This window comes from Lontra canadensis, unplaced genomic scaffold (genome assembly GCF_010015895.1).
Source record: "Lontra canadensis isolate GAN:19392208 unplaced genomic scaffold, GSC_riverotter_1.0 scaffold107, whole genome shotgun sequence".
Lineage (NCBI taxonomy): Eukaryota > Metazoa > Chordata > Mammalia > Carnivora > Mustelidae > Lontra > Lontra canadensis.
In genome coordinates, this window is record NW_022631101.1 from 5,010,796 (window position 1) to 5,032,986 (window position 22,191).

Here is a 22,191-nt window from a genome sequence, read left to right on the forward strand (position 1 = left end):
TGAGGCTGCCATCTTGGAATGGCTACTTTAGTGATGCTACCATGTTGCCATGGCAATTACAAGTCTCAGGTGAACCAAGACCTCATAGAGGAAGTCCTCTGGGACTAGCTACTATGAATGGGAAGGAGACAGGCAGGCTGCAGTGGCAACTACAATGAGTTAAAGAGGAAACAAAGCCCAGATGGGGAAGACCACTCTAGTGAGGTAGTCATGATGGAATGGTGGGCACTAGGTCTCACGGTGGCCCCGGGAGCCACACACGATGAACCGAACACCATGTTGAGGCAGCCATGTTGAATTGGTGATGTTGACAAAAGTGCTCATGACCTGCTTGTTGGTTCTTAAGTGGCCGATCTTTATTAACTTTAATAATTCATCTTTCTGGCCCTGAGATAGGGTACTTTGATCTCTGGTCCTTTGGTGACCTCATGGGTATTGGGAGGAATCAGAGTCCCCAGAGTTCAGAGGTCTGTGGGTCAAGTCTGGCTTCCATGGCTTGAAGCTGGGTATAAGAAAGAATTTGTCTCAGAGGTCTTGACCTGCAGATGTATCAGCAGTTTGGGGGTGGGTAGGTGGGGTGACTTTGTACTTACCTGGAAGGTGGGGGGAGTGGGGTGTCTCAAGAGGAAGATACCCCACAGGTTTCAATGCTCCCACCTTCAAAGACTGGTGCTCCTCTCCTCCCCCTGGCCTTATAGGGAACTGGACATCCGGTTTGGCCCACCCTAGCCCTTCTGGGCCCAGGTGTCCCTCCCCCATATCCCACTGAAGTAGGTCAAGGGGAGAGAGGCTGGGGGATGGGGGGTGCCCAGTTGAGAAACTTGGCTCGTGTCCCCAACCCTGCCCTGCCTTGAGATCTTGCTGTCTCTACACAGAGATTTCATACCCTTCCAGGACTCAGGAGTGAGGCCTTCCTTGGCGCCCTGCGCTCTCAACACAGGAATCCAGGCCCCCAGCCCCTCCCACACACTCAGTAGTCCAGGTTCCCAGCCCTAGCTCTGGGTAGTCCAAATTTCCAGCTGCTTCCTCCACCGCCCCCCACCCACCCCGGAGTCCAGCCCCAGCCACGCCCTCTCCCCGCCCCACCTCCTCCTCAGCATCCCCGTCCCTCCTCCCACCTCCTCCCGCTCTATCAGGTCGTCGTCCTCGTCGTCCTCGTCGTCCCCATCCTCCACCGGCGAGTACTCCTGCGTGAAAGGCACGGCTCCCTCCGCCGAATGGAAACGCAGTCGGTAGAGCAGCCGCACCCACTGGCCGAACTCGCGGTCTCGGCTCTCGGCCGGGGCCCGCAGCTGCAGGTAGAAGGCGCGGCCGGTGCGGAACTTGACCTTGAGTTGCCAGCGGCTTTCGTCGTGGACGAACAGCTGGACGAACTGCAAGGGGAACAACCTGGGAGGGCGGAAGGGGCAGCCTCAGGTTCTGACGCTCCGTGGCTCGGCAGCCTTGCCATCCCGGGCGCCTTCAGGGTCGGGGTCGCCCACCCCAACACCCCTCTCTCAGCCCAGAGACAGTCCCTTTTCACTTTCTCTGCCTCTTGAATTTTTTCCATCCCCACATTTCTTCCCTCCCCACATTTCTTCCATCCCCACAGTACTTCTGTGTCTCCCGCTGGTCCTTCTAATAGGTAGCCGCCTTCTTGAGATTTCCAGTTGAATATGAGAATGACATCGGACCCATAACAGGTCCAACGACCAAATTCCTGACCTTCTCCCCAACTCAAACCTGCTTCTCTTTGCCTTCCGCATCCTAACTATATCCTCCCACTGCTCCGTCAGAAGTCGTGGGGCCCATGTTGCTCTCATATCCTCATCCAATCCTGCCACCAAATCCTGACAGCTCCACCGTTAAAATGCCACCGTCTCCAGGATCCGGCCACTTCTAAACCCTTCGGCCACCAGCCGGGGCTCACCGCCCGCCCAGGCAGCTGCCTCAGCCTTCACCGCTCCGTTCCCATGCGGCCGCCAGAGGGCGCAGGCCAACACCCGAGTTCACGTCCCTCCCATGACTCCTGCGGCTCCGAGTAAAGGCAAGGTCCCTCGGCACCTTGACCTTGGCCCCACAGGATCCGCCTCCTCTGTTTACCTCTCTGCTCACTCCCCTCGCTCACTCAGCCCCAGCAACACCAGCCTCTCTGCGGTTCCATAAACCTACCAGGCGAGCTCCTACCTCGGACCCTGCCTCAGGGTGGGAATCTTCCTCCAGCCAGCCCTATGGCTTGGCCCCTTAATCTTGTGTTTCTCAAGAAACGCCTTCTCTCTGGGGAAGGTGTTTACCACCCTTTTCACCCTTGCAGTCCTCCCCACCCCCTCTGCCCCATCTGTCTCCACAAACCTTACCCCCTTGGACAAATTGTCATTTATTCTGTTTGCCTTCCCAGATGGGGAGTTTGAAGGCAGAGATTTTGATCTCATTTTGTTCGCTGCTGCTCCCCGAGTACCCAGGGCTCACATGGTCGGTGCTCAGTGGATGCTTGTTGAGAGGGGCAGTCATATACCACCCTCTGGCCTGGCAATGCTACCTCTGGGGACAGACACCCTCACGCCCGTGCGCATGGACGCCCTCTGCCTACCGTACTGGCTGCAATCCCAAGACACTGGGCACCACATCCCTCAGTAGGTGGCTTCATCTCTTTATGACATTCCCCAAGTGGCAGAATAACAGTTGATGTTTACAAGGTGCTGACCCCTTGCCAGGGGCTGTTCCAAGCGCTTCACAAACATTTACGCAGTTTCTCCCCTGACAGCCCGGGAAGCTGGGCTCTCCTCTAATCCCCATGTTCCAGATAGGGAAATCGAGGCACAGACAGGTAGGGAACTTGGCCAAAGCCAGTGAAGAAGAGGTGAAGTCAGGATTTGAACCCAGGCAGGATGGTAGCAGCACCAGATGAAAACTTGGGAGCCCAAAAGAGGATGTGGGGCTTGTAGTTATGTTGATATAAAGTGAATGCTGATCCAGTGCTGATGAGGGAGTGAGCAGAGAGGAAAAGTAGCATGCACCTGCCCCTGGTTTTAAAGGAAGGGTGAACATATATATGCTTATAGAATGGGCCCAGGCTAGCTCCAGGCTGCAGGCTAGAAGTGAAGGACTAGGGGCTGGTGAGTCTTGCTTTATTTGCAGAGCAAGTTCAGTGCTTTTACTTTGACGGTATGCTTTTTTGGGGGGATGGTGTTGAAGGGGTTCCAAGCACCCCTTGGCACTGTCATTAGGGTCCCTCCCACTGCAGCTCTCCACTCAGTGAGCGGTGAGGTCGATTGGTGGGACAGATTAGCACTGAAAGGAAAAGAAGCAGTGTAGAAGCAAAAATGCCCTGGTGCACCGTAAGGTGTCAGCACACTGCTTTGTGGAATGTTCTAAACTTATACAGGGGGGATACATTAAAGGCTGTAAGTAGCCTTCATTTAGTTGAGGTCAGAATCAGATTCTGCCACCAAGTGGGTTGCAAAAGAACTTTTTAGGTTTCAGAACTGCAGACAAAGAACTGTGGACCCCTATGTGTGTGTGTGTGTGTGTGTGTGTGTGTGTGTGTGATGTAAGTCTTTCCTTCATTTCCTCCCTTTCTCTCCTTAACTGTGAGATGTAGTCAAAAAAGTGAAAGCCACTGGCAGAATGCTTTTATAGTATACTACACGTATGTACATGTTTTGTTATTGGCAGCTGGAGCTGGAGGCAGGAGCCTAGGATGGGCGAAAGGTGTTATTTTGTGCTATGTATGTTTTGTACCTTGATGTGTATTTGCATTCCTTTTTCAGTGAGAAAACAAAAGACATGTAGGGCTTGTGTTTAGTGTGGCACTGGAGCTCAAGAGTCATGAGGTCAGGGGCACCTGGCCGGCTGGGATCCAGCCCTGAGCCAGGCTCCCTTCCTCTTGCTCTCCCTCTCCCTCTGCCATTCCCCCTGCTTATGCTCTCTGGCTCTATCTCTCTGTCAAATAATTAAACAAAATCTTAAAAAAAGAAAAAAGAATCATGAGGTCAATAAGGATGAGGAGCCTGCGATTCTAATCCCAACCCAACCACTGAACCACTGTGGGTCTCTGGGTAAGTGGCTCCCCTCTCTGGGCCTCAGTTTATCTCTTCAAAGGATGGGACTAAGGGGCCCCACCATATGAGTATGTCAGCGATGAGATTACCTGCATGGCCTACAGCGTGCCTGGTATGCAGCAGGCGCTGCATCCATGGTTATTCTGATCCTTGCCAGGGTGAGGCTGAGGACTGTCCTTCTCATGTCCATCTATCTCTGATTTCTAGCCCCCGTGGATTGCCCTCCCTTTGTTCTGGGTGTACAGCAGCCCAAAGCGGGCTGGCAGCTCTCCAAGACTCCTGGCACTGGGAGTCATCTGTGTGAGAGGAGGTGCTGCAGGGAGGGGGCCCAGGATGCCCACAGCTGGGGAAGGAGGTGGTCTCGGCTGGGATGGGGGCAGTCACCCAAAGAGCTGCAGGCATCCGTTATCCTTGGCAGGGCCGGCCAGCAGCAACAGGTCTGGGAGTTCCAGGGCTGGACTGGAGGCTGCCACCCCCATGGTGACCTTGTTGGCGACTTCTCCTAACCGGGTCACCTGGGGCCAGGGATTAGAGGTTAGAAGGCAGATAGATGGAAGGCAGGAATGGTGGGGTTAAGGGTCATGAGCCAAGTGTATTAAATAAACACTGAATCTGAGGTCAGAAATCCTGGGGTCAGAAGTCAAGAGTTATCCAGGTGTGAAGTCAGGGAAAATGAACCAAGGGAATCAGAGGCCAGGGTTCACAGAGAAGCTAAAGGTCTAGAGGCATGGGGGTGGGGGTTGATCCAGAATGCCAGGAGATGAACATTATGGGAGAATGCTCAGAAGTCGACAGGTCAGGGGTTCCCCAAGTCAGGAGGTCAGGGCTCAAGGTAAGGCTCTGTGTCAGGGGGTTCTGGGGCTCCACACCTGTACAAAGTTGCTCTCAAAGATGGGGAAGTCTCGCAGCTGGTCGAACTCGCCGCTCAGGAGGTGGCGTTGGAGCCGTCCGGGCCGGCCCGTAGGATAGCCCGGAACCAGGGGGCATTCTAGAGGGGCAAAGTTCAGGGGTCTAGTCCAGGAGACTGGGCCGGGAGCCCCTCCAGCTGGCAGGGCCCAGGAAGTCCCCCTCTGCCAGTAGGGGAATCCTGGCCATCAGTTTTCTCAACGCCAGCCCCATCCCTCACCTGGTTCCCTCACCTGGTCCAAGCCAGTCAGGCCCGGCCCCGCCTCTCACCTGCCATCCCACCTGGTCCCTCCTCACCTGTTCCACTGGGGGCCGGCTTAATCTCGTGCCCCCGCATCATCGCAACGCCCCGCCCCATGGGGAGAGCGGAGGGAGGTGCCGGCAGAGAAAACGGGTGGGTGGTGCCGCGGGCTCTACACGTCACAACGCGGCGGACCAGGTTTAAACGTCACCGAGGAAACGCCCGCCGTTGTGACGTCATCATAGGGGGGCGGTGCCCAGATACCTGGATGAAGCTACCGCCACCCGGCTGGCGTCAGAACCCTGTAAAGGGAGGGCGCTAGTGCGCAGGCGCAAAGAACGGGCGCAGGCGCTTGCGCGGCAAGCTCCCCGCGCCCGGCTCGTTCCCTACCCTGGCCTGATGGGAAACGGTCAAAATGGCGGAGGTCGGTGTGGTGGCTACTCGCCTCCTCCTAATATTGCTGATGTCAGCAGCAGTCCCCAGCCGGGCCCGGGGCAGTGGCTGCCGGTCTGGAGCCGCTCTGCGGGGGGTGAGTACTCATTGGTTCTGCACAGGGTGCGGCGCTGACGGAAAGCTTGGGTCTCGGGTGTTTAGGTCCGGTAAAGTGGGAAGGAGGTATTGCAGGGCCAAGAGAGAAGAGGTGAAAGGGAGTATGGTTAGGAAGGCTCTAGCTCATGAGTATGCATGAGAGGGCGGGGCTCGGATGGACTTGGCACCTGGGCTTTCGGTGCTTTAAAAACGAGGATGCGCCGAAGGAGGTTGGGGCAAGAACCCGGTGTTAACGTTGGAACGCCGGGAATCCGCAGTCGTTAAATATGCATGAGGAGGTGTGGCCCTGGTGAGCTTTAGCAAATGAGACGTAGGGGCGGCTAAAAGGAAAACAGCGGAGAGGCTCTGGAGTGATCGGATAGGTGCTTCCTGCATATGCATGAGGAGGGCGGGTCTTGATTTGGAGGTTTAAAATCTGGACACGGAGTTGCGCAGGTGTGAGGGTTGCGTAGGTGCAAGGGCGTGGTTGGAGGATGCAGAGGTAGGAGAGATTTGAATTTGGAGAAGTGGATGGCGTGGGGGCGCCTGGGTGGCTCAGTGGGTTGAGCCTCTGCCTTGGGATCAGGTCATGATCTCAAGGTCCTGGGATCGAGCCCCGCATCTGGCTCTCTGCTCAGCAGGGCGCCTGCTAACCGCCCCCTCCCCCCGCCCCCGCTCTCTGCCTGCCTCTCTGCCTACGTGATCTCTCTGTCAAATAAATAAATAAAATCTAAAAAATTTTTTAAAAATTAAAAAAAAAAAAAAGTGGACGGCGTGGAGCCTTAGGAGCCTTAGCCTAAGGAGCGTCTTTGTTGTGGCTGTTAAGGTGTAAACGAGGCCACTTGTAGGGGCGCCTGGGTGGCTCAGTCGTTAAGCGTCTGCTTTTGGCTCAGGTCATGATCTCAGAGTCCTGGGATTGAGTCCCACATCAGGCTCCCTGCTCGGCGGGAAGCCTGCTTCTCCCTCTCCCGCTGCTTGTGTTCCCTCTCTGTCTCTCTCTCTCTGTCAAATAAGTAAATAAAATCTTAAAAAAAGAGGCCACTTGTATATTAGGTTGGGAAGGAACCTCAGGTATCCTTTAACCCATGAATGTTTACGATGCTAGGCATGAAGATACTTGCCTTGGAACTGGAGATGGTTGCCTTGGAAACAAGGTTACACTTCTTTGCAGGCTTTGGGTTTCTGGGGACCATCCAGATCATGAATTTTCATGAAATGGGCGGTTCCCGTTGGAATCGCGGTGGACAGGTGTCAGTGTTTGGATATGAATATGAAAGTAAGGTTCCTCTTTCAGCCTGAGTCTGTCTTGGGGTCTGGCGGTCCTGCCTTCTGCCTCGGGCTCTGATGGTCCTCATCTGGGGACCTCTCTTTCACCTGCAGGCCGGAGCAGAAGGTCGAGAGGGTGAGGGCTGTGGCACGGTGGGGCTGCTGCTGGAGCACTCATTCGAGATCGGTGAGTCTAGCAACGTCCTAGTCTGGGTACTTAGCTGGTGTCCTGTGAAGTCAAGAACTTGGGTCTGGATGCCACCCAATGTGAGACACGCCATCCGTTTACTGAAAGCTTTGCCCCTCCGAATGTGTTTGCATTATTCCGGGGAGGTTGGGGCAGGGAGGGCATGAGAGAGAAGGAACTCTTCCTTTGAATGCTCCCTTTACTGTAAGACACATCCTAGTTGCCTAGGGGCAACCGTAGAGCGGACTTCTCAGACCAGTCACTCTGTGGCCTGCACTAAGTGCTGGATGTTCTGGGTGTATTCACTCTAATGCCCTCCCCACAGCCCTGCAATGTCTAGGTATTAGAGCCCCATTTTCCAGAATGGGAAGCAGGCCCAGAGGGGCATCACATCTGTAAGTGAATGGTAGAGCCAGGACCTGCTCTCTAGCCCAGCTTAAACCACTACAGTTCAGGTGTTCAGATTCCCAGAGCACAGAGGTCACTACAGTCCAGAGGTCTGAGCCCCCAAACTCTGGGGCACTTATTAGAAACGCTGAAGCCGGGAGCCTCCACAGACCTCCTGACAGACCTTAGCCTCTGCTCGGGAAAGCCCCACTAGTTCTGACATGGCCCCATGGGTGGAAGCCCCTCTGTTCTGCAGATGGGAGAACTGAGGCTCAGAGGGATGAGGTGACCGTCCCTGGGTCACCTGGCGAGGCAGAGGCAGGGCTTGGAAGCTGCGGCATTTAGACATCTGCCGTCAGCTGCCCTGTGGGATAGGAGGGCGGGACGTGGTGGGGGGTGGGGGGTCCCCACTTTGCAGGTGGGAACATGGGGGCTTGGGAGGGGGAAGCAGCCCGGTCATTGCAAGGGTCGTGGGGTTCAGTGGTGGGGCAGTTGCTGAGTTCTGACTCCCCACAGAGGATAGCGCCCACTTTCGGAAGCGGGGCTCACTGCTCTGGAACCAGCAGGATGGCACTTTGTCCCTGTCGCAGCGGCAGCTCAACGAGGAGGAGCGGGGCCGGCTCCGGGTGAGGAGAGCACCCGGGGCTTGCTTGGGGTGTGGGGGGACCTGTGCCTTGGACCACGCCATGCGTGTTTCAGGGCCTTTGCCCTTTGCCTGTGCCATTCCTTCTGCACAGCACATCCTTTTCTCCCATGGTTTTCATATCGTTGCTCCTCTCGCTCCTCCAGGTTCAGTCAGGATGCTTTACAGTCAGTTAGAAGGAGATTTGCTTGGGAGGAGAAAGAGATCCCTGGAATGGCCACAGTTAAACAAAAGAAGGTTATTTCTATCAGAGCCCGTCTTGTGGCTTCCTCAAGGCCAGGCTCCTGCCAGGCCTGGCTTGGTCCTCCCTAGGGATGGTGCATGGAGGTACAGTAGGCCAGAGGAAGAGAAAAATGAGGGCTAGAGGGAGAAGTCGTCTTTTGGGGGTGGCCCACAAAAGCTGCCACAGTGCCCTTGCACTCTCTCCCTTTGGCCGGATGTAATTGCCTGGGCGGCTGGGGACGCAGGTTTCATCGTGGGCAGGCACGTGCTGGTGGGTGCCCTTCCTGTGGGAGGTAGTCCATCCTGGCCAGCCGTGCTTTGTGCTTCCCACGTGGTTCTTTGTCACAGCTGTCACTTCTGTGGCTGGGGAGTCCAGATATGGGGTAGGCCTAGGTGCAGCTGGATCCAGGTTTGAGGAAAATGTCCTTGGGACTCACTTCATCCCTGGGCTGGGCTCTGCTGCGCTTACAGTGGCTTCTCCCAAAGGTGGAGTACCCAGTGGCTCCTGGCCTCAGTCACCAGCAGGGCTACCACTGGGCTAGGGATGAGGGGGATGCAGGCGGGTGAGACCCGGGGGAAGGGTCCCCTGGGCCCAGTGGTGGTCCAGGCCTGGCAGGGGCCGTGCATCGTCCTCACTGCCGCCCTCCTCTGCCCTGCAGGATGTGGCAGCCCTGAACGGCTTATACCGGGTCCGGGTCCCTCAGCGCCCTGGGGCCCCTGATGGCTCAGAAGCTGGCAGCTACGTCTCCTCTTTCGTCCCCGCGGTGAGTCAGTGATGGGACCGTCCTTGGGCCCTCCCACCTGCCCCAGCCTGGCTTCCACCATTTGCGCCCTGGAGTTTATGGACAGGAGGACTCAGACCTGGCCTTGCCCTCAAGGGCTGGAGGGGGCATGCGCCGGGTGGTGGGCCCTTTGATGGGACAGCATAGGACTTCATGGGGAGGCTGTTGCACTTGGACTTGTGCCCAAGGGCGGGGGGGAACCATGAAGAGCTTTGAGAGATCCTCTGGGCCCTGTGAGAAGGGTTGGAGGCTTGGGGGTCTTGGTGCAGGCAAGGTCTGGGTGGCAACCCTGATCCCCCTGTTCCCCCCCCACCCCAGTGCTCCCTGGTGGAGTCGCACCTCTCAGACCAGCTGACGCTGCACGTGGACGTGGCTGGCAATGTGGTGGGCGTGTCAGTGGTGACGCACCCCGGGGGCTGCCGGGGCCACGAAGTGGAAGATGTAGACCTGGAGCTGTTCAACACGTCTGTGCAGCTGCAGCCACCGGCCACCGCCCCAGGGTGAGGGCGCGCGGGGTGCGGGTGCTCCAGGGTGCGGGTGCAGGGCAGGGGCGTGGGCAGCACCCCCCCATAACCTCCGCCTCAGTCATCCTGCTGCTGCCCTTGCTGTGTCCTTGTTGGCTGACCCCGGTCCCATAGCCTGTCTCCTCCGCCCACCCCTAGTCCCGAGACCGCGGCCTTCATTGAGCGCCTGGAGATGGAGCAGGCCCAGAAGGCCAAGAACCCGCAGGAACAGAAGTCCTTCTTCGCCAAATATGTGAGTAGAGCTCTGCCTGCCCCTGGTCCCTTCCCTCCTGAGTCCCCCTCTGCCCTTCTCTCCCCTGTGGCCCTTGGCCTGTTCCTCTTCCTCCTGGCCTCCTGTGCGTGGGGCTTGCCTGTCGCCTCCAGGCCTGTCCCCTGGCACCTGGGCTGAGCCCAAGGCCTGGATGGAGTCGGGGAGGACGGTTGAGCTGTGCTCCTTGCCTCTGCCTTGGTCTTTTCCTGGCGGCGGTCACAGGGTATCCAGGCTCAGCACGTGACCTGCCCAGAGCCAGGCCGCTCTGGGAAGCGGGGGCAGCCTTTCAGGCTGGGGGCAGGTGCGGTACAGGCCGTGTTGGTGTTGAACAGAGGCCTGTCTGGAGGAAGGGCAGTGAGGAGGGCAGTGGTCAGGGGAGGGACGTGGTCAGTACTAGGAGGGGCTGGGACGAGGCCTGGGCTGGGACAAAGCTTAAGCCGGGCGGGTGCTGTGAGGCTGAAGAAGGGAGGGAGGCAGAGATTGCAATGGGTTGGGGGATTTGGAAAGGAGAGGACAGGTGGGGTCCTCCAGGTGGGGCTGGGATGCCTTTGGCTTTGGGAGGGCACAGTTAGGGGAGGCAGGGCTATGGGTGGAGATGTTCAAGAGGCTGGTCTGGAGCTGGAGAGGGGACGGGCCTGTGTTGCCAGGCCGGGGCTGGTAGGAGGAGCTGGGGGCACTGATGCAGAAGGGTGGTCTACCCAAGACAAGGGCAGGGGACAGCAGAGGCCACTGTGGGTGGGAGGATGCCAAGCCTGACTGCCTTGAGTGTGGTGCCAGCGGGGCCTCAGGTTTGCCAGCAGCTCCTGACAGCTGCACTGCGGGGAAACTGAGGCCCAGAGAGGCCAAGAACCCACATGCCCCGGCTCTGCCCTCCCCAATGGCCACAGGACCCCATGGCCACCCCTGGCCCTGACCTGTGCCCCCTCCCTCCTCAGTGGCACCTCATTCTCGGGGGGGCTGTGTTGCTCACAGCCCTGCGTCCTGCCGCCCCGGGGCCCACGCCGCCGCCGCAGGAGGCCTGAGTGAGGACTGAGCCCCCTCCCGCCTCCACCCCACCCTGCACCCCACCAGCCCTTCCCCAACCTGTAGTGATGTAGGGGACCTGGGCCCCCTTCCCTCACGTGGCCTCCCCTTATGCCGGCTCCCCCACCTTCCCTGCCCTGGCAGAATCTGGCTCATACTCACTTCTCTTCTTTCTGTCTCTCTCTTTGTCTGTCTGTCCACCGTCCCATCCTCCCGTCTGGCTACAGTGGATGTACATCATTCCTGTCGTCCTGTTCCTCATGATGTCCGGAGCACCAGACGCCGGGGGCCAGGGAGGGGGCGGTGGCGGGGGAGGTGGCGGGGGCAGTGGCCGCTGAGGGCGGGGGGCATCAGCGCCTGGTCTTCTTTCATGCAGGCAACCCCCTCCCGCCAGAGTGCTCTTGTCCTTGATCATCCCAAGAAAGATTTGCTAGCTCCCCCTATCCCCATCCCGTGATGGTAGGGGGATACTCCTCCCAGGAGTCCTTTCCCTCTAGGCGGACAGGTGGCCAGATTCTGGCGTACCCTGCCTTCCCCTGTGATCCTTCCATAGCGGCAAAGGCTTCCTCTTGGCCACAGCATGGAGCTCGAGCTCCTGGTCCAGCTCTGACCTTACGTTTTTCCCCCTTCCCCTGAGCCTTGTAGTTTGGGAACATGCCGAGTTCTCTCCAGCCTCTGTGCCTTTGTTCATGGTCTTCTTGCCCTGCCTGTCCCAGGCCTGGCTAGAGGGTCCCCCTAACTTGTCTGACTAGATTGGGCCACACACTTTCCACCTGTCTGCCCTTGAGGGGCCTGGCATAGAGCAGGTGTGGGCTGGCTATGGGCATCCCTTGGCCCCATTCCAGCAGCCCTGCCTTGGGACCCCGCTTCGGCCTTTATCTGCCCCTGGCTCCAAGCAGGAGTTGGGGTGTCCTGCCCTGTCTGGGTGCTAGGCCTCCCACAGACTTTGGGGCATACAGAAATGTTTAAAGTAAAAACAAAGTAATATCTGGTAGAGTTGAGAGCCGATGATGTAAATAGAATCCCTTCCCCGGCCTGGAATGTCTTCCCTGGGACAGGCCACCAGGAGAGGACTACTGGCCTTTCCTATTTATCATCCCACCCCGCCGATCTATTTAAAAAATACCGACAATCTATTGAAATACATCAATGTTTCAAAAAGGTATGACTTCCAGCAACCAAATGCAACCGTTGATTTGGTTGCAGGGAAGTCCTTATGTACAGGCTTTATTGAATTTTCCTCTTCGCTCTGTGTATTATCCAGAAACACACAGAAATGGCTGTCACGGTCGCTGAAATGTCTGTGTATTGCTTTGTGGTGTTGTATGGCGGTTTATTAAACTGTTCCCCAAATGTTCAACATTTAGCTTCCTGCTGGATATGGTTATAAATAGCACGGCAGCGAGTGCTCTCCAGTCTCTCTTTGGTGAGTGTGAATTATTTCCTGGGGATGCATGGCCAAAATCATGATGGCAGATCAGAAACATTTACGAGAAAGTAATGCGTTCGTGTGGCTCGACTATCAAAACAACATCAAAGGTGTGTGGTGGACCGGTGTCTCCCCCAGTTGCTTTCATTTGCTTAACTTCTCCATGTGTTAGCCTGTGCTGGCGGGGTGGGTAGGGAGGGACACACGCTCTCCGTTCTTTGTAATGCAGAAGTAGCAAATCCCCTCGATCGCCTCGCCCTTGCCTCTTGGCTCCTGCACCCTAATGTTCTGGAGACTTCTCCTAATGGGGGAGTGGCCTCGTCCTTGCACCCCACCAGAGACCTGCACCAGAGTTCATTCAACCTGGCCTCTGCCTGCGGCTGTCACTGTTTCCCGGATGCAGATGTAACCAGGATAAAACCCCAGCAGCAGAATGACCGGCCAGAGGAAGGTGGCATTTGTATAAATGTGACCCATGTTGCTAAGTTGCCCCCCATCGAGCAGACTCCGGTCACCATTCCCCCACGGCCTTGCCAGCAGATGGCTCAGACCTCTCCGTGTCGTGAGGCTCTGATCTGTGTCAGGAGGGAAGTGGAGCCCGGTAGCACCACTGGGATTTTCTGGGAACCGTTCTTGTCCTTTGCTCAAGGGCAGCATTTAGGATTTTGAATTCCTCTTGTGATTTGTCTGATGTTGCTGACACCTCAAGCCACCCCCGCCTGTTTTCTGGTCCCTCTGGATTCCTGTCCTGCTGTGGCCCTTTCTTTGGCCCTTCTCTTCCCTCTGACCTCGATCCCAGGGGCCAGCCACTCCCTGCTGTGCTGCGACAAGTGGCCTGAGAGTCCCAAACAGTCCCACTGATTTGCAGTTCTGCAGTATTTTCTTCGACTGTGTTGTGTTACACACCCACCAGCAGTGGGGGTTATCATTCGACCCATTTCTTTGTGGCTTCAATGCGTAAAACAGTGTCCAAAGGGTGCTCTAAGATGGGTGTCTTTCCCGTCTGCGTTCCATGTGAATTGCCCCCATGGTGTTTACTGCTGCTTTCTTAGACAAGGTTCAGACTCAGAATTCCTAACCCTTTGCCTCGTTGGCAGGTGCATTCTTGCCCCAGGCATTGGTTGGACCATTTTCTAATTCTGTCATGGACTGAGATTGAGCTCTTTACCCATCTGATTACCTCCTTTTCCTGTAGGACTCTCTAGATCCCTCTGGAGCGGGCAGAGCTCCTCTGCAGTGTACTCCAGCCACTGAGTTGGCACAGGCTCCGTGGGGCTCTGTCCTCATGCAGCTTTTCTAGTACTTGCCTCTTCAGGGAGAGCTCACTTACTATTTCGTTTTCTTGACCAGGGTGTCTGGGGATATAGCACGAAACTCAAAAGACACTGTAGGATCCAAAGCCAAGAGCCTTCTGCTCAGCGCAGACTGGTACCTGTTCCCCTCACCGAGGGCGGCCTGACTGGCCGGTCTCCTGCTCATAGCTCTGGAGATACTCTCCACATAAACAAGCAAACGTCTATGTAAATCATTTTTACAAAAATGTGTAGCTCTAGTTTTGTTTTGTTTTTAAAGATTTTATTTATTAGAGCGCACAACAGGGTGGTGGGGGGAGAGGCAGAGGGAGAAGCAGACTCCCTCCTGAACAGGGATCCTGATGTGGGACTTGATCCTGGGATCGTCACCTGAGCCAAAGGCAGATGCTTAACAAACTCATATGCCCAGGTGCCCTGTAGTTCTAGGTTTTTTTTTTCTCTCTCTCTGAGTTGGAGAGGTTTCCATCTTGGCTGTAAAGTGCATCCTTCTGTGATGTGGCTGGCTCGGAGGTGACATCATTGGTCCACGTGGAGGGACCCTCGGGTTGTTGCAAGCAGAGCTGCAGGGATCCCCGTGTGCACACGTGCACGTATGTCTGCAGGACATGCTGCCAGAGGAGGACTTGCTGGGGCAGTGTCGGGCACCTCCCATCCACACTGGAGCCCCTCTTGCCGACTATCCTCAAACCCATCTCCCGCTCAGACTCCCCTCCTGGTCTCCAGACCCATGGCTCCTTCCCCAGGCAGTGCTGCCCGGAGAGTCTCTGCCACCCATCCGCCCCCAGTCGGAGCTCCTGCAGGAATCCTACCCAGTAAGTGGTGCCACCATCTGCTTGGCCTCATAGGCTGGAGCACTGCGGTGCCCGACTCTGCTGTTCCTTCCTGCCTCACCCCTTGTCCTGTCCCCCATGGCCCCAGCCCTGACCTCATCCTTCCCCACCTGGACCTGTCAGCCCAGCCTCCTCCCTGGCCTTGTGGGGGGACTTCTGACACCAAAGCTGCCCCCTCCCCACCCCTCCTCTGTTCCTAGCCCTCCCATGGCTGCCCAGTGCCCTCAGGGCAAAGTCCCAGCCCCTCAGCCTGGCTTTGGAGTTGTGTTAGTTTCCAGTCTGTTCCTCTTTTTCAGCCTCACTGAGGAGCACCTCCCAACCTTAATGAGTCCCTCAGATATCACCCTCTATGCCCCCTCTGTCTCTCCCTCTCCCTCTCCACGGAGCTCAGTGCCCACTGTCTCCCTCCTGTGCCTTTCCCCCGGCCTCCTGACCTGTGGTCTAAGATGTCAGAGCACCTGCAAGGTAAATGCTCAGTGAAAGGACGGCCTCCCTCTCCAGTTTCCTGCCTCACCCTTTGGATGCGCTTCTTTGCCCCACAAAATGTTACTGCTCTCTGGCATTTAGGAAACCCTTTTCCCCAGCCCAGCATTTCCTATGGTCATTTAGGTATACGTAGCGCAGTTATAGGACAGGCAATCTTTTTAAATATATAAGGCTAACTTTAGTATTTGAAGACTTTACTATCCCAAATTGTGCACCGTAGCAGGTGGCTTTTGGAAGGAGTTCTATAGGCGTCTTTATTTAACCCATCAGAGAGATGCCATGGTGAGAATCGGGGACTAATCCCTGAGGCCTCTTTAGCTGTCAGTCATTCATCTTTGCCTGCACCCACCTCCCAGTCAGCAAGGCATAATGGTGTCATTACAAAGAAAAACTCGATTTGGCCCGATTCCTAGAAATAGGCTCCCAAGCAAACTGTAAAGCAAATCCCACTTTCCTTAGTTTCCCACAGTGGTCATGTATGCGTTTCCGTGGCAATGCAGAGGGGAAGCCAGCCATAGGATGACTTGAAAACACGAAGTCAGTCTGGAGGTGTACGTTGGCACGCTATGAAGCTTGCTGGGTACCGTACCATATTGACCAGGAGTAAAAATTTTCATTTTTGCAGAGTTTTACTTGAGACCATTCCTGGTGTCTAATACAGCTTGGTAACAGTTCCGTCTTCTATCAGTAGGTGGCGATAAAGGAGTTCACCCTGCTTGAGAATGCCCCTCAGGCCCATAGCATGCTGGGCTGGATACTCTGGGGAGGTCAGGCCCTTGTGGACCCTCTCTCTGAAGAAGAGAGCTTTTCAGGGGGTGCTCTCGGCCCTTGAGAAGGTTGGGGTTCCCATGAAGCCTCTGTCTTAGCAGGTGCTGGACTTCAGGAACACGGGTGCCTATGTTCCCAACTGCGAAATGGGATTCAGGTGAAGTCCTCCCATGCTCCATGCTTCCTGAGGAAGAGAAGATGGTGGCAGGTTGGGGAGAATGGGGCAGAAAGGAGGCAGCCCCCTTCTCAGCAAACTCAGACAGAAGTTGAGGGATCAGGAGAGTGGAGAAGGAGCCACTTCCTGGCCAACTGTAGGGCGGTTCAGCCCTTGCCAGCCCTGGCACTTACGTGCAAGTGTCTTTAGGCAACTCCCTATCTCTGAGCCAGCTCCTCATTTCCTCCTTCCTAGGCCGGCGGCAGGCGTCCTTCCTCCAGGCAGTGGGCAGCATCCAGGACAGACAGAAAAGAGAGAAAATGGGTGTCACACAGGCCCTTCCACCCTCGGGGGTGGGAAGGCCTGGCTTGGCAGCCCTGTTCCAGGCTGCACAGATCCCTGGGAGGATGTCAGCTCCGAACTTCAGGAAGGGAGAGGGAAGGAGGGGAGGCAAAGGGAGAGGATCTCGGAGTTCGTGCTGAGGATGTGGCTGGCAGAGCCTGGAGGGGCCTCCCTGACACTGGGAGACAAGGTGCAGAGGAAAGGAGGCCAGTGGAGGGGAGAAGTCTGGGAGGAGAGAAGAGGTGACATTCAAAAAGGAGAGAAAGGAAAGAGCGAGAGAGACTGGAAGGGGGGGGGAGAAGAGAAGGGGGGAGAGAGAAGGGATGGAGATGAGCAAGAGGGGAGCAAAGGGGAAAGATGAAGAGAAAGTGTAGGGGGAAAAAACGAATGAGGAGAGGGGAAAAGGAAGCGAGAGATGAGAGAGAAGACAGGCTGGGGTGGGGGGCGGCCCCGAGCGAAGCAGGCGGAGAGGGGTGAGGAAAGGAGACCGTGGCGGGGAGAGCGAGGCTGGGGGAAGGAGAAGGAGGGAGAGAGACGATGGGACAGAGTCGGAAATGGAAGGCCGGGCGGAGGAGCGGCCCGGGAGCAGCCAAGGCAGACGGGGTAAGAAGGCCCAGACGGCGGGAGGGGAGAGGGGAAGGAAAGGGAGAGAAAGGGGGAAGCAAGGAGCGGAGAGCTTGCTGGCGGCCCGGATGCAAAGGCCAAAGCCGAGCGGGACAGGGGAGGAGAGCGGAGGAAGGGAACACAGCAGGCGGGAAATAGAGAAAAGGAGAAAAATGAATACGGGAGTGTGGAGAGACAGCGAGCGTGCGAGCGGGCCGGCAGGAAAGAGAAGAGCAGAGGCGGGGAGAGGCCGAGAAAGGAGGGGTGTGAGGGAGGGGCGAGGAGCCGGGCGCGGGGAGAGGAGGTGAGAGAGACGTGGAAGAAAATTGAGAGGGGAACGCCGAAGCCCGAACCGAGAGGAGTGAGGTGTGTAGTGCGGGTGGCGGGACCGCACCGCGGGAGAGCGCGAGGAGGAGAAGGGGTGCGCGGAAGGCGGCGGAGGGAAACGGCGGGAAGAGCGGCCAGAGCGCGCGCGCGCCCCGACGCCCGGGCCAGGGGCGGAAGAGCAGGGAAGCCGGGGAGAGGCGGCGGGAGACGAGGAAAGCCGGAAGCGGGGGCAGCGGGAAGGGCGGGAGGCGCACGCGCGGGGCTCACACCCGGCCGCCGAGAGCCCGCTTGCTCCTGCGCGCGCGGCCGCCGCCCAGGGAGAGAAAGGCGCGACGGCCGGGGAAACGGAGAGCAGAGCGTGCCGAGCCCGCGGGGCGGGGCGGGAGCGGGCGGGGAAGGAGACGGGGGGCGGGGTGCGACGGAGCCAGAACTGCAGAAGAGGGAAGGGAGGGCGTCCGCCTCCCGCGAGGAGACGCGGGGCGCGCGCAGTGCCCCCCCCGTCCCGGGGCGCAAGAAGCTGCAGACACCGGCGGGCTCCTGGTCCCCGGAGCGGGCAGGACGTGACACGAGTTTCGTGACGTGTGAAACGCTAATCACGGGGCCGTTTGTTCAGAGGCAGGAGACGCGTGTCACCAACTCGCGGGGACGCCCGGCCCGCCCCTTGGGTGCCAGAGGGGCCTCCCGGCCGTGGGAGGCGGCGGGGGTGCAGCCCACGGGGGGGCGCAGATGTGGAAGGAAGAGAGACGGGGAGACCGGAGAGGGTGGGCGAGGCGCTCGGGGGCGTGAAGAGGCAGAAAAATGGTCAAGGAAAGTTGGGGGGCGGGGAACTGTCCCGGACAGTGGGTTAGAGACGGAATGGCGGGAAGGGCCCTGGCGGTGAAGGCGAGTTGGGGAGAAGACGAAGGAGAGAAGAGTAAAAGAATCGATGAAAAGAAGGTACAGGAAAAGCCGAATCGGAGTGTGGTTAGACGGGGGGGCGGGGGCAGATAGGAGACCCCATGGACCCCGTGTCTGTGTGAGGGACAGAGACAGGAGGACAGAGGGGAGAAGGGGACGGGAAGCGGAAAGCAGAAGGAAAAGAGGCGCTCCCTGACTACGACCAGAAGGACCCGGGGGAGGAAGGAAAAGAAGCTGGGGCTCAGAGAAGCCGAGGGAGGGAAGAGGGCGCGGGTGTCAACCAGCGTGCGGGGGGGGGGGGGCGGGCACACGGTGCCCCAGAGCGGCCCTCGGGTCAGAGCTGCTCTGGGAACCGGTCGGAGCAGGAAGCTCCGGGCTCCGGGATGCCCCGCCCCCCGTGCCTCCTGGGGAGCAAAGGGACCCGGTAGGCGACGCGGCAGAGTGAAGCGCAGGGGGAGGAGAATGTGAGGTGGGGTAAGTCCTGAGGAAAGGAGATAAGCTTCCGGAGAGGGTGAGAGCCGCACGATCGCACGATCGGAAGCCAGACAGGTGGGGTTGGGGTGGATGAAGGTGAAGAAAGACAAGCGCATGGTTTCTGGGAGAAACAGAAGTGTGTGTGTGAAATAAAGGGTAGTTCTGAGGAGCACGATGAGAGGAATAAAGAAGACCCGTGTGGGGAGAGACGCAAATCAGGACAAAGAGAGGAGGAGGAGGAGAAGCAAGGCACAATCAAGAAAGTGTGAGCAAAGGAAACCAGAAAGTAGTGTGAGGAGGAAAGTGTGTGTCATAGGGCAGAGACAAACTGTGTGGGGGACAGAGGAACAGAGGTGAGAAAGGAAAAAGATGAAGAGAGACAGAGGGAATCAATGAGTCTGAGAGGGAATCAGAGAGGAAGAAAGACAGAATGAGAGAGAGAGAGAGTTTGAGGGGGAGAGAGAGAGTCTAAGAGAGGGAGAGAACCTGAGAGAATCAAAGACGGAGAGTCAGAGAGGGAGAGAATCTGTCAGGGAGACTGAGAGAATCTGAGAGGGAAAGAGTCGGGGAGAGAGAGTTTGAGAGGGAGAGAGAGTCTGAGAGAGAGGCAGAGTCGGAGGGACAGTCACACAGAGAGAGACAGAGGGAGACAGAATCAGAGAGTCAGAAGGAGAGAGAGAATCAGAGAGAGAGAAAGAAACAGAGAGAGAATCTGAGAGGGGGAAAGAGTCTGGGAGAGAGAGAGAGTTTGAGAGGAAGAGAGAATCTGAGAAAGAGAGTCGAAGGGACAGTCACACAGAAAGAGTCTGAGAGTGGGAGACAGAGTCAGAGACAGACTCTGAGAGAGGGAGACAGAATCAGAGAGAGAGTCTGAGAGGGAGAGAAAAAGAAACAGAATCAGAGAGGGAAAGAGTCTGGTAGAGAGAGACAGAGTTTGAGAGGGAGAGAAAGTCTGAGAAAGAATCTCTGTCTCTCTGAGAGAATCTGAGAGAGAGGTAGAGTCGGAGGGACAGTTAGTCACACAGAGAGAGTCTGAGAGAGGGAGACAGAATCAGAGAGGGAGAGAGAGAGAGTGAGAGAATCTGAGAGGGAAAGAGTCTGGAAGAGAGAGACTGAGAGAGAATCTGAGAGAGAGTTTGAGAGGGAGAGAGAATCTGAGAGAGAGGCAGAGTCGGAGGGACAGACAGTCACACAGAGACTGAGAGAGAGAAAGAGAATCTGAGAGAGGGAGACAGAATCAGAGAGAGAGCCAGAACCTGAGTCAGAGAAAGAGACAGAGTATCTGGGAGAGAGTCAGAGAGAGAGAGAATCTGAGTGAAAGAGTCACATACACATAGTCATAGAGAATCTGAAAGTGAGAGTCTAAGAGAATGAGAGGGTCTGAGTGAAAGAGAGAGTCTGAGAGAGAGTGTGTGTGTGTGAGAGAGAGAGAAAATCTGAGTGAAAGAGTCTGAGAGTCACAGAGTGAGAGAGAGTCTGAAAGAGTCTGAAAAAGAGTTTGTCAGAAAGTCAGTCTGAGGGAGAGTCTGAGTGGGAGAGAGAGAGACAGAATCTGAGTCAGAGAGAGACAGTCAGAGAGGGAGAGAGAGTCTGAGGGAGAATGTGAGACAGACTGAGAGAGAGAAGGAGAGTCTGAGAGTCAAAGTTTGAGAGAGAAAGAGTCTGAGAAAGTCTGAGAGAGAGTTCGAATCAGAGAGAAAGAGAGTCTGAGAGAATCAGAGGGAGAGTCAGAGAGAAAGAGAGAGAGAGTCTCAGAAAGTCTGAGAGAGAGAAATAGAGAGTCTGAGAAAGTCTGAGAGAAAGACTTTGAGAGAGTCTAAGGTGGTCAGAGAGTGAGAGAGTGGGGGTAGTTTGAGATAATCTGAGAGAGAAAGTCTGAGAGAATCTGAGAGAAGGAAAGTTTGAGAGAGTCTGGGAGAGAGTGAAGAAGTCTGAGAGGGAGAGAGAATGAGAGAGAGAGTCTGAGAGGGAGAGAAAATCTGAGAGAGTCTGAGAGAGGGAGAGTGTGAGATTCTGAGATTAGAGGGAGAAAGAGCCTGAGAGAATCAGGGAGAGTCAGAGTCTCAGAAAGTCTGGGTGAGTCTGAGAGAGAGAAATAGTCGAGAAAGTCAGAGAGAGAGAGTTTGAGAGAGTCTGAGAAAGTCTGAGAGAGGGAGAGAGAGTTTGAAAAAGAGAAAGAGTGTGTGTGTGTGTGTGTGTGTGTGTGTGTGTGTGTAAGAGAGAATCTGAGTGAGGGGCGCCTGGTTAGCTCAGTGGGTTAAGCCTCTGCCTTCGGCTCAGGTCATGGTCCCAGGGTCTTAGGCTCTCTGCTCAGCGGGGAGCCTGCTTCCTCCTCTCTCTCCTGCCTGCCTCTCTGCCTACTTGTGATCTCTCTCTCTGTGTCAAATAAATAAAAATCTTTAAAAAGAGAGAGAGAGAGAGTCTGAGTGAAAGAGCCTGAGAGTCAGAGTCAGAGAGAGAGTCTGAAAGAGTCTGAAAAAGAGAGAGTTTGTCAGAGAGTCAGTTTGAGAGTCCAAGTGAGACACAGAGTCTGAGGGAGAGTCTGAGTGGGAGAGAGAGAGTCAGAATCGGAGTCAGAAAGAGACAGTCTGAGAGAGGGAGAGAGAGTCTGAGAGAGAGTGTGAGACAGACTGAGAGAGGAGGAGAGTCTGAGAGTCAAAGTTTGAGAGAGAAAGACAGTCTGAGAAAGTCTGAGAGACAGTTTGAGTCAGAGAGAGAGTCTAAGAGAATCAGAGAGTTTGAGTCAGAAAGAGAGAGTCTGAGAGAATCAGAGCGTTTGAGTCAGAAAGAGAGAGTCTCAGAAAGTCTGAGAGAAAGAGTTTGAGAGAGTGAGGAAGTCAGAGAGTGAGAGAGTTGGGGTATTTTGAGACAATCTGAGCGAGAATCTGAGAGAAGGAAAGTTTGAGAGCCTGGGAGAGAGTGAAAAAGTCTGAGAGGGAGAGAAAGTCAGAGAGGGAGAGTGTGAGATGATCTGAGAAAGAGGGAGAAAGATGTCTGAGAGAGAACAAGAGTCTGAGAGAATCAGAGAGGGAGAGTCAGAATCTCAGAAAGTCTGGGTGAGTCTGAGAGAGAGAAATAGTCTGAGAAAGTCTGACTGAGAGAGTCTGAGAGGGAGAGAGAGTTTGAGAGAGAGAGTCTGAAAAAGAGTCAGAGGGAGAATGCAAGACAATCAGAGAGAGATCCTGAGAAAGAGGGAGAAAGAGTCTGAGAGAATCAGAAAGGGAGAGTCTGAAAGAGAGAGTCAGAGAGAGAGAATGAGTTTGAGAGAGTCTGAAAAAGTCAGAGGGAGTCTGACAGGGGGAGTTTGAGACAGTCTGAGAGAGAAAGAGAGTCTGAGAAAGTCAGGGAGAGAAAGTCTGAGAGAATCAGAGAGTCTGAGAGAGGGAGAGAGGGCCTGAGAGAGAGTCTGAGAGAGTGTCTCAGAAAGTCTGAGAGAGTCTGAAACCGAGAGAAATAGAGTCTGAGGATGTCAGAAAGAGAAAGAGAGAGCGTCTGAGAGAAAGAGAAAGTTTGAGAGAGGGGGAGTTTGAGACAGTCTGAGGTTGGGAGAGAGAGTCTGAGAGAGAAAG

The 22,191-nt window shown here is 56.1% G+C and overlaps 2 protein-coding genes and 1 long non-coding RNA gene across 5 annotated transcripts; 1 reads left to right on the forward strand and 2 right to left on the reverse strand.

Moving 5' to 3' along the window:
- Positions 1-334: 334 nt before the first annotated feature.
- FAM71E1 (family with sequence similarity 71 member E1) lies at positions 335-5,417 on the reverse strand. 2 transcript variants are annotated; one of them, XM_032838909.1, is made up of 5 exons: positions 5,217-5,417; positions 4,910-5,028; positions 4,425-4,555; positions 1,119-1,389; positions 335-502 (listed from the first exon to the last, which is right to left on the reverse strand). In XM_032838909.1, the coding sequence occupies exons 1-5, from the start codon at positions 5,302-5,304 to the stop codon at positions 446-448; spliced, it is 666 nt and encodes a 221-aa protein (XP_032694800.1). In that variant the 5' UTR covers positions 5,305-5,417; the 3' UTR covers positions 335-445. The 2 variants fall into 2 exon arrangements, with proteins under 2 accessions (XP_032694800.1, XP_032694801.1); XM_032838910.1 differs by having other exon boundaries at positions 5,244-5,413.
- Positions 5,418-5,583: 166 nt separating this feature from the next.
- On the forward strand, positions 5,584-12,417 carry EMC10 (ER membrane protein complex subunit 10). Of its 2 annotated transcripts, XM_032839164.1 has the most exons (8): positions 5,584-5,716; positions 7,096-7,168; positions 8,072-8,181; positions 9,080-9,184; positions 9,521-9,702; positions 9,865-9,958; positions 10,912-10,998; positions 11,227-11,312. In XM_032839164.1, exons 1-7 carry the CDS (start codon positions 5,603-5,605, stop codon positions 10,996-10,998), a joined length of 765 nt encoding a protein of 254 aa, XP_032695055.1. In that variant the 5' UTR covers positions 5,584-5,602; the 3' UTR covers positions 11,227-11,312. The 2 variants fall into 2 exon arrangements, with proteins under 2 accessions (XP_032695055.1, XP_032695054.1); XM_032839163.1 differs by lacking the exon at positions 10,912-10,998 and having other exon boundaries at positions 11,227-12,417.
- Positions 12,418-15,290: 2,873 nt separating this feature from the next.
- On the reverse strand, positions 15,291-16,332 carry LOC116856068. The gene is made up of 2 exons (XR_004380467.1): positions 16,174-16,332; positions 15,291-16,009 (listed from the first exon to the last, which is right to left on the reverse strand). It is a non-coding gene; the product is annotated as an uncharacterized LOC116856068 (long non-coding RNA).
- Between the last annotated feature and the right edge of the window lie 5,859 nt (positions 16,333-22,191).

What these genes read in the sequence shown, in the direction of transcription:
- EMC10 (XM_032839163.1), top strand. Translation starts at nt 5,603, where the DNA reads ATGGCGGAGGTCGGTGTGGTGGCTACTCGCCTCCTCCTAATATTGCTG. An exon ending in CTGGAGCCGCTCTGCGGGGG is followed by an intron (nt 5,717 to 7,095) that starts GTGAGTACTCAT and finishes TTTCACCTGCAG; the next exon opens with GCCGGAGCAGAAGGTCGAGA. An exon ending in CCACCGGCCACCGCCCCAGG is followed by an intron (nt 9,703 to 9,864) that starts GTGAGGGCGCGC and finishes GCCCACCCCTAG; the next exon opens with TCCCGAGACCGCGGCCTTCA.
- FAM71E1 (XM_032838909.1), bottom strand. Translation starts at nt 5,304, where the DNA reads ATGGGGCGGGGCGTTGCGATGATGCGGGGGCACGAGATTAAGCCGGCC. An exon ending in GGGACCAGGTGGGATGGCAG is followed by an intron (nt 5,029 to 5,216) that starts GTGAGAGGCGGG and finishes TTGCCCCTCTAG; the next exon opens with AATGCCCCCTGGTTCCGGGC. An exon ending in TTGAGAGCAACTTTGTACAG is followed by an intron (nt 4,556 to 4,909) that starts GTGTGGAGCCCC and finishes CCCTGGCCCCAG; the next exon opens with GTGACCCGGTTAGGAGAAGT.